Source organism: Papaver somniferum, chromosome 11 (genome assembly GCF_003573695.1).
Source record: "Papaver somniferum cultivar HN1 chromosome 11, ASM357369v1, whole genome shotgun sequence".
NCBI lineage: Eukaryota > Viridiplantae > Streptophyta > Magnoliopsida > Ranunculales > Papaveraceae > Papaver > Papaver somniferum.
The window spans coordinates 114692105-114702322 of record NC_039368.1 but is presented as its reverse complement, the minus strand read 5'-3'; the positions used below and the strand labels follow the sequence as shown (position 1 = coordinate 114702322).

Below are 10218 nucleotides of genomic sequence, written 5' to 3'. Positions count from 1 at the left end.
CTGATCACTATGCCTATTTATTTCAAATTCTTCATCAACACTATCCTCATCATAATCATTATAATAACATGAAAATGGTTGAACCTCATCTAAACAAGTAGTGTAACCAATTTTATCCTCGTCATCCTGTTTATGCAAATAACTATCCTCATTTTCAAGGGTATTATTAGAGACACTGTATTGAAAATTAAGATTATTTCGAGCAATTCTTTCGTTCGTCTCAGCTATCAGCTTGAGGGATTCCTCTATAGAAAGTTTTCTTTCGTCATAAACTAAGTTATTCATCTCAGCTATCCTACATGTCGACTCTTCTAATTTCCTGAGAGACTCTTCTAAAGGAGAAATATAAGAATTTTGCTCATATGACCGGTGCGTATGTGGATAGTAATTGGGCTCACCATGGTATGGACCATAATCTTCAAAAGGATGATGTTCCCAACCACTATTCACACTATGGTCAAAGTAGTAACGTCCATTTTGAAACTCAGTCGGATGTTCGTTGTATTGGCTATTGTAATACCAGTTCGACATTTTACTGCATGGGTGTGAGTTGTCACACAAAGTAAAACCTACTGACAGGGGATTCGTGGGTGGATAGAGTCTTACCTCCCGTACCAGACGGGCGATGAACCGTTGAAGTCGACTCAGGCCACCGACTCCAATGTCAGTGTACGAACCCGAGGGGCCGAGACAGTATCATAACTGTCGTCCTTCCCTGCAAACAATTTATATTTAATTTTTAACCCTTCCTTAGGGTTTCAAAATAATAATAATGTCCATTCCAAAAATAAAGTCCAAAAATAAAAATGTATAAAAAGGAAAAGGAAAAGAAAAATTACAAAAATAAAATCCTATTTACAGTTTCTAAAAATAAACAAAATAACTATATACAAAATCTTCTTCTTCACTCCTTTCGGATTCCTCTTTTCTTTCCTTCTTTAGCGATGCTTTCCTTTTATAGCAATTTTTCTTTCCTTGTAGATTCCCTCCAAATCTGAAAAGAATCGAAAAATACCAAAACGCGTAAAAAAAAAATAATAAAAATAAAAATAAACCTAAAACAAATCTAAATACAAATCCGCGTCGGCGGCGCCAAAAATTGATGTAATTTTGTAGTGGTAAGTAAAGTGTTCGTTTCTCGGACTTGTTGAGACTGATTTCAGATTTAAAAATAGAAAACAATAAAAATAAAGAAAATATATACACAAGGTTTGTCACAATGTCGAGAGATTACTGAGACTCAGGATTCCACCAAACCTCATATCATGTGGTTCAACAATCAATTCTTAGACAATTATAGCTCTAGTTTATTGACTCTAATTCTTTGCCAGGGTATATTTTAAAAAGATTAACTGTCAATCACTAGCATGATGCATCAAAAGCACTTAGACCAAGCATACATCACCACACGACTTCACAACTAATTAAGAAAAATCATAAAACGATTAAATTAATGCAAAAAGTCATAAAAAGAATTAAACATAATTACCACACGCATGAAGTATGGCTTTCTCCGTCATCCAAGTGTTGGGGTTTAGCTCCTCATATTAATCACTTGCTCAAAATACATGTTTGTTGCTCAAAAGTTGATTAAAAGAGTGAAAGGTGTAAAGCAGCGGATTTGCAACAGCGTAAAAGTGTTACAGATCTCTGGTACAAAAAGGAACAATGATTAACTGCTGTATATAAACGTTACTGATCTTCTGCTGTTTAACAACGATACTGTTCTGCGACTGTTTTTCGTGCGTCAATGTTCTTCGCGTTCTTGAGCTGTGCAGCAGCACCAGAAACAGAGTTTGATGAAACTCTGATTTCTTCTTCTCTGGCCCTCCTCAGGTCCCCAAACTCTAGACACCCCTTCTATAGGACCCAAACAATCTATTTATATCAAAAATACCAATTAAGACTCTCCCAAATCTTCAAAAATCTCTTCCCCTCTCTTCACGGCAAAGTTGCGGCAATTTCTTGTTTTACAATTTCTACGCGTTTCTGAGCTTTCCTTTTTATTCTAAACTCTTCCTTAGATAGATACAAATCATTGGGAAGGTTCATAGCACTTGAATCTCTCTAAAATTCCCTAAAACAGGTCACACACGTGACTTTCCATATATTTCTGTTGTGATAAAAATTCGTCGATTGAGCCAAGTCTAATCGATTTCAACACCCATATCAGATTCCTAGATCCGTAAGGAGTCTATCCTATGAAAATCAGAGGTTTAATCGACCTCAAACTCTTCCAAATCACGATTGCCAAAACTGCCAGAGATATTTTTATTGGAAATGGGTGCTGAGGACAAATCTGGGTGTTGTGGACAAATTTGGGTTACACATAATCTTGGGTGCTCCTTAGTCAATTCTGGGGTACGTTTAGCAACTGTCCTCCGGGGTGCCTCGAGCAACTTTTCGAGCCCATTTCGACGCAAAAGCTTATTTCTCCAAAAACACTTACAAAGACATAAAATAACCAAATAAGTACAAAATCGAGCACTAACAATATATACAATTGGGATCAAAATAGACACATAAATGCGTCTATCACTATGCCTAATCAAATCATGAATAAGTAAGATAATCCAATAATCATTAAAGGCAATAGGAGAACGGAACTCCTGGTATCGCTATAATAAGTTAATAACGGTGAAGTTACAGGGTGATAATATTAATGACCCAAATCTGAAACTCCCCAACACCAACATCTTTACGGATTGAAAAAAGAAAAAAAGGAAACAAATTATTTTTACACAAAATTGGTTAAAAATACCAAAATCAATAATTTTTGGGTGAAATGGACAGTTAGATTTTGATACTGTTTAAATGGACAAAAATGTTAAAATAGGCAGGATGTAACCAGTTTTATCGTGTCCATCAAATATTTTTTCTTATTTTTAATTTACACAGGATGTATCCAGTTTCATCCTTGCTATTTTTTAAATTTATCCTTACTATTTTTATTTTTAGCCATTTCACCAAAATTATTTTTTACTCATCCATTTGAATCGTGATTTAAAAATATTTGAACAAGTAACCCATTTTCGGTTATTTTTATTTGACCCTTCAACATTGTTCTTCACAGGTTGCGGGTGCCGCATAATGTTTGTTCACTTATCAGCACCATGGAAAGTCTCTATCGTACACATTATTTTCTTCTTCCTCATCTTTTTTGGTCGATGCTAACGTACAAATACACAATGTACAAAGCAACATACATTTCAAAATGATTGCCGATGGACCACCTTGAGCTCAAATCAAAATCTAATGCATGAGCGACATTTGTGCCGATACTTTGCTGATGTGTTAATTACTCTATCCGTTACTAATATAATACTATTTTTATACCAATGAGGAGACAATCAGGTAGGTCAGTCAGACTCAGAAGGACTATTAAAAGAAAAATGTTAAAGTTCCAAAAAAATAAAATAAATAAATAGAGAGGGGTGATTTAGTAAAATATCCACCGCAGAGGGGTGTTTTCGTAGTTGACAATATTTGAGGATTAGATAATCCAAAGTTGCGTGTCAGAGACGAACACATACATTAATGCAGAAGTGTTTGTTAGCTTTTAACACTCGAAAAAGTAGTCATGATCAGTAATAATTTTTCGAAGAAATTTCCAGAAACAAATTTTGTGGTTTTGTTTAATTAATTTATACACAAACAAAGAAGATTTAGTCTTTTCTTGTTTAGATTTGTGTATGATGAGACATTTTTAGAAGTTTTCTGAGTACTAAATTCGGAAACAGATATACTGAAGAAGGCAGAAGAATTTTGATTATTTTTTCTGTGAATTTTTTAGGGTTTGATAGGCGATATTTCAAGGGGTTTGTTTGTTTGTTGGATGGGAATTTGGTGTAGAGAGGAAGAAAGAAACGGAGATGCGAAAGTCATATAAGGATTCTCTTAAAGCTCTTGAAGCTGATATTCAACACGCTAATACACTGTAAGTCAATGTTTGTTTCTCTGTCCAATTGTTTCTTCACTGAATTTATTATCGATTTTTGAAAAATTGATTTGTTTCTCCGGGAAGTTATTTTCCAGTGTTTGGGTAGTTTCTTCGCTAATTAAAGGTTCATTTAAGGTTTTTTTTTCTTGTGACAAATTATTAGTTAATTAAGAGATATCTTTAATCTTATCTGTTTGTTTGCTTGGTTGTCTGATTCCTTATATTTCAGTTGAATCTTCCATTTTTGATTATATGGCAAACGTAGTGCGCTTTGATCTAAAGAACCAAAAAAACTTCAGTTTTTACTGGTTTTCTTGATTAATCCTTTTCTTTTATTTTTACTGAGTTACTAGAAGAAGATGAATGTAATAGATATCAAATGCCCTACTTGGATCAGGTTAAGAATTATTCATTTGAAGGAAGAATTTTCAGTATTTTTAGCGGAAAATGAACACTAGTTAGGCTGTCCTGCACTAATCTTTGTTATGTTCTTCCGCCTATGTACTAAATGTATTTTGTTTTCTAATTGACACAGTGCATCGATATATCCAAGGGAGTATGACGGTGCGTGTGTTCAAATGAAATTGTCTTATAGCCCTGTTGCACACATATTTCTCTTTTTTGTACAATGGACTGATTGTAACCTTGCTGGTGCACTTGGGTTGCTTAGAATTATTATTTATAAGGTGAGTATCTATAATGGTACTAACTAAAGATGAATTTAGTTTATTTACTCTGGCAGTTATGCATTCAGTTCCTCTTGTGCAAGTATTGGATTGAAGTAAATTAGTAGTGTGAATATGAATTTATCTTTTAGATTGTTGGGGTTCTGATGATGTAAAAGGGTTTTGCAGGTTTACGCAGATGGCAAGAGCACTATGTCTATTGATGAAAGGAAGGCTAGTATTAGAGAGTTTTATGGTGAGCGACTGTTGTCTGAAATTAATACTTTAATACCTTTTCACTTGCTTATGTGCCAGTTAGTTGCATCAGCTCCGTTTTCTTTGCTGTTTCTTCCCTCATCTGTGAAGTTTACCTAGAAGAATGTTCTACCATTTGGTCATTTATAGAAGTTTGCCTTTTTCATGGACAGCGATGATATTTCCCTCTTTATTGCAACTTGAGAGAGGAATTACTGACGTTGATGACCGAAAACAGAAGGAAGTCTGTGCCGCGAAGTACAAAAAGAAGGATGAATTATCGAAGGGAAAACTCTCTGCAGTTGATATAGAGAGGGAAGAGGAATGTGGGATCTGCATGGAGATGAACACTAAGGTTGTGCTTCCTACATGCAACCATGCATTGTGCCTAAAATGCTACCGAGATTGGTAAGTAATTTCCGTCTTGCTTGCTAAGTGAGTCATGTTCATTGCCTAAATATCTTGATATCATTTGATTTTAAAAGAATCTACCAAGTGTCCGGTAAGACTTAAGATGAAAAATCATTGTAATCACGGTACACTGACCTACATCAATAAGAGTTACACCTCCAGCTGCTGAATATCATTTAATAGGAAAGGAAGAACATATGGTGTCGTACAGTGCCTTTTGTGGTTTAGCAAAAATCCACCACCTCGCTGGTTTTACCTTAATTGTGGAACCTGACATTTGTTTGGCATATTTCGTATAAAGTTTAACTATTTTAAGTACTCATGAGCCTGTCAATCTAATATGGATGAACAGTAAACAAATTTCACAAGAATTTGTGTATGGGAACTGTTCATTGTCTTAGATGTCAGAGAAGCTTTTGGATCACACTTTTGTTTTGTTCCCAAACCAGTAACTATTGGGGCCAAGAAAAACGATGTTTGTCCGCCACCGATACTGGAAGGCAAATATCACCCATCTTAACCATTGCTAGAGTGTTCTCTGGAACTTTTCATTCAAATGAAATGATTAAGTATCAAACATAATATACTAATAACTGATTGTTCTGCTTCAGGCGTGCACGGTCTCAGTCGTGCCCCTTCTGTCGGCATAGTCTCAAGAGAGTGAACTCGGGTGACCTGTGGATTTATACGGACAGCCGTGATATTGTCGACATGTCTTCCATATGCAGGGAGAACTTGCAAAGACTGTTCCTTTACGTAGATGCGCTTCCCCTCATCATTCCTGACCCTGTGTTCGTACCTTATGATTCTCATGTCAGGTGATGAATATTACTTAGGGTACTAGAAGAAAATTACGAGCATGAACCTGGTGTATATAAAACAGAACATGCCTCTTTCTGATTTAGTTAGAATTGTAAATCCTGCTTGTCTAGCGTTTGTTTCCCTAATTTGGTAATAACTGCTCCAAATGGTAGGTGAAATGTATAAAAGTTATGTTACTGTTCTTGCAAAATACCATGTTCCCTTGTTTCTTTGACGTTCTTTAGAGTTTGAACAAAATATTAGCTTCTACTCGGACTACTCCTAGTCTTGCCGTTACGCAATATATGTTGTCTTTCTCTGTTACCCTGTGTGAAAAGGGTCTCAATTTTTCTTATCTTGCTTGCTGCAAAGATAAATACTGCAGTTGTAACTTATTTGAAACATTTAACAAGTCATGTTGGGCATCAAGCAAAGAAATGATGAGCCATAAAAAGGGAACTCGTTCTGAGTACTGACATTTGATTTGAACTATAATTTTGGGCATACCAAAATCTTCGAAGGCATAGCAAAATCAGATAACCCCTTAACCCAAAAAATTTTTAATGATAAATCTGCCCTTTACGTATTAGTGTTAATAATCTTGATTAGTGATTAAATATTTTGTTTAGTGATTAAAATAATTTTCAGAATTATAAGAGTTGTTTAGATGAAAAATTTGAGGAAAAAAAAAATCAAAGTTTTGGTTTGGTTAAGAAGGAGAGAAAGAGAAGGAGAAAGTGAGAAAATTCTAATTCTTGATTCAATGGAGGATGAGGAGGGTCATCATTCATCTAAAAAACCTAGGAAAATGCATATCAACTACAACAATGATCCAGAAATGGTTGATTTCTTAGATTATGAGAATGATTTTACACCCACTCAAACTCAAGCTCAAACACAAACTCAAGATGATGATTTTTATGAGCCAAATCCTGATGATGAAGACATTGATGAGGAACCCAATGCTTCTAATACACAGGTACACTTATATCCTATACTTAATCTCACTTCTATAGCTCTCAATTATCAAAAGTTAGGTTTTTTGAATCATGGTTCGACGAAACAGGTTGAGGTTCGGCTCACATCTATGAGCCGAATCTACCAATTGATGAACGGTTCGGCTTACTGAATCTGTTTACTGCATGCGCCGAACCTATAATTTCCAATTCCAACCCTTTTGCTAGACACTAGTTCGGCTTATATGAAAGTTTCATAGTAAGCCGAACAACATCCTGAATAGCCCGGAATAGAATCATTACTAATTCGGCTTATATATCCAAAATTGTATGTGCCGAACATAATTTTTTAATTTCTGGGTTGAAATATTGTTACTGGTTCGGCACATATGGAGAATATCGTATCAGCTGAAACCTCTTATGTTCAAGGTTCGGCACATAATATGATTATCGTCTGAGCCGAACATGAATTTGTTAATTTTTGGGTTAAAATATTGTTCGTGGTTCGGCACATATTGAGGATATCGTATAAGCCGAAACCTGTAAATGTTTATAGTTCGGCACATAATGTGATTATCGAATGCGCCGAACCTTGTTATTATATTCCCTTTCTAGTGTTTAACCTTGTGATATTCTTTGTAGATCGTGCTTGGACCCATGGAAAATCAACCTGATCCAGTAGACATACTTCACGAGGATACCAAGGATCACTTCCAAAATGATTTGGTATGGTTCGGTGTTCGGCTTAAAATATAAGCCGAATCCACTAAATTGATGAACAATTCGGCTAACTGAATTTGTTAACGTTATACGCCGAACCTTCATTTTCCAACTTCCAACCTAGTTGCAAGATCCTAGTTCGGCTTATATTAAAGTCTAATAACAAGCCGAACTTATTCCTGAGAGTTAGGTTCGGTTCTCACTCTAAATATCGTATCAGTCGAACTATATATTTTTCCAAGTTCGGCTCATATTCAAAAAATCACATCAGCCGAACATGATACTGATTTTCCATGAAACACTTAAATTCATACACATTTAGGGGTTAGGCTTTTTATTACATATGTTTTCTATTGTACAACCTTTTTATAGGATGAACCAAACAAAAAAAGTGGAAATTACTAAAAATGTTAAGAAAGTGAAGTCTAATGATGGAGAATACCAAGGTCCATATTAAACTCATTAAAATCAATTAGATCTTATCTTCAACTTCAAGAGAATGAAAAGACAAACACAACGCAAAAAGAATGAGGTCATTCCGACATCGGACGAAAAAGTTATGGACAAAACAAGATCGAAAAACTTGAGTGTGCAAAGAGAAGGTTCGGGCGATAACTCAACAACACGATCTAGCCGAACCTAGAGCCTTCAAATCAATATCTTCGAAGTGTTTACAGAGAGAGGTTCAGCTTGAAAGTGATCTAATCGAGTCAGCCGAACCTGACAACCACCTGGGGTAAATTTCACTTCTCAGGTTCGGCCGGGAAGGTTTGCAAGGTATTAGCCGAACTTGACACTGTTCTGGGACGTATTCAATACACATTTTGGGGTTCGGCTAAAAATTGACATTTACGGTTTAGCCGAACTGTTCATAGACACTTTCAGGGAGAAATTTCAAGAACAATTAGGCTCAAAACTCAACTCAATTATCAGCCGAACCCGCTACTGTAGCCGTCAAAAACCCTAAGTTTTTAGCAATTTAACCCATTCAATCCATGAAAAACAACAAATAAAAGACTGGGTTTGTAGGGAATACCTTATTATCCTAATTTTAGTATTTGGAGCTTCAAATGGTTGAATTTCCGGTTCAATTATAGTTTTTACACATTCATCTTCAATTGGTTCTTCTTCTTTAATTCATGGATTGGAAGAGGATTTAGAACACCTGACGTTTGCTTTTTTCTTTGTACGATCCATTATATAGTTCAATTTAACCGATGATCGAATTTTCACGAATCGATAATTAATTACAGTGATGAAAAAAAAAATCTGAGAGAAAAGGAAGGAGGTTTAGCTAGAGGATGAAGAAGAGATGTTTAGGATAGTTTATTTTTTGATTTTAAGTTCAAGGATATATAGGTAATTGAACTACCCAATAGACACCCCTTATAAAATCACCTAGGATGGGAAAACTATTTTGTATGCCTTAAAAGTTTTTGGTATGCCTAAAATGATAGTTTTTTGATTTTGCCATACATTCACATGGTCAAGTAGGAAGGCCCATATGTTTTGTTTGGATTTGCAGCACTAGTACTGGGCTTATTGGATATTGATGGAAGTAGATTTGTGCACAACGTCTAACATTACATATTAATATTATTCTTCAGAGTGGGAAGCTTTACATAGAAAATTGTTAAGTGGTGCATCCAAAGCAAATGAGTTGTATGCCAGTTCTGCTTACATTGCACAAGATCTAATCATTAGTGATGGAAAGGAATAATAATAAGCTTACATGAGTTCTTTTCATCCTCCAATTATATTGTCCATTTTTAAACCCGAAGAAATCACAACTTTCACAAAGCCCTTTGTATTAAAAATATAAAAGGCAGAGATATAGGGGTTAAAGCAATAATCTTGAGACCAAGGCACTACTAATCTCCGGTGACGAGGTGTTGAACAACAATCAAACTTTTAGCCGTTTATCGTTCAGCACTACCGCAGTTCAATTCACTTTTGATTTAAGTGGTGGTTCCACCACATATTCTAGACATCCTATATCACATGACATCAACCCATAAAACATCTAATTGAACCCGACTACTATATTATTAACTCCGAATAGGTTAGCTTTTAATTCTTTGACTGCCGCTAAGATTATAATAACCAAGATTAACAAAATCATTAGGAGAAAAAAAAGAAAGAAAAAAAAGCCTTGATGATATACTCAAAGTCTGGCTTAGATTACCGAATCAAGTAGTTGAGTCCCGTGATCACCCAATAAATTTACCAATGCATTACAGTGACACCGGCCATTTCACAAGACCGGCAATTACATGAGATTTTCACATTTTTGACTCAAACTTGACGTGCACCGATTGCTATATACACCTGATAAACATGTGGTAGTCCCTGTTCACAAAACGCTTTAATGAGTCAGAGATATTATTCTGTATTTGGACATGCTCCCTCATTATTTATACCCCCATATATGTTTTTTCATTCTCGTTTCTCTTTTTCTATCATCATTTCC

The 10218-nt window shown here is 35.3% G+C and overlaps 1 protein-coding gene across 2 annotated transcripts; it reads left to right on the top strand.

The window, feature by feature from the left end:
- The first annotated feature begins 3518 nt into the window (after window positions 1-3518).
- Window positions 3519-6396, top strand: LOC113323844 (E3 ubiquitin-protein ligase AIRP2-like). Of its 2 annotated transcripts, XM_026572187.1 has the most exons (6): window positions 3519-3937; window positions 4476-4504; window positions 4611-4626; window positions 4785-4861; window positions 5034-5268; window positions 5883-6396. In XM_026572187.1, exons 1-6 carry the CDS (start codon window positions 3873-3875, stop codon window positions 6091-6093), a joined length of 633 nt encoding a protein of 210 aa, XP_026427972.1. In that variant the 5' UTR covers window positions 3519-3872; the 3' UTR covers window positions 6094-6396. The 2 variants fall into 2 exon arrangements, with proteins under 2 accessions (XP_026427972.1, XP_026427971.1); XM_026572186.1 differs by having other exon boundaries at window positions 4476-4626; window positions 4795-4861.
- Window positions 6397-10218: the final 3822 nt, after the last annotated feature.

Coding starts and splice junctions, on each gene's coding strand:
- LOC113323844 (XM_026572186.1), top strand. CDS start 3,873: ATGCGAAAGTCATATAAGGATTCTCTTAAAGCTCTTGAAGCTGATATT. Junction 3,938..4,475: donor ATTCAACACGCTAATACACT/GTAAGTCAATGT, acceptor TAATTGACACAG/TGCATCGATATATCCAAGGG. Junction 5,269..5,882: donor CTAAAATGCTACCGAGATTG/GTAAGTAATTTC, acceptor GTTCTGCTTCAG/GCGTGCACGGTCTCAGTCGT.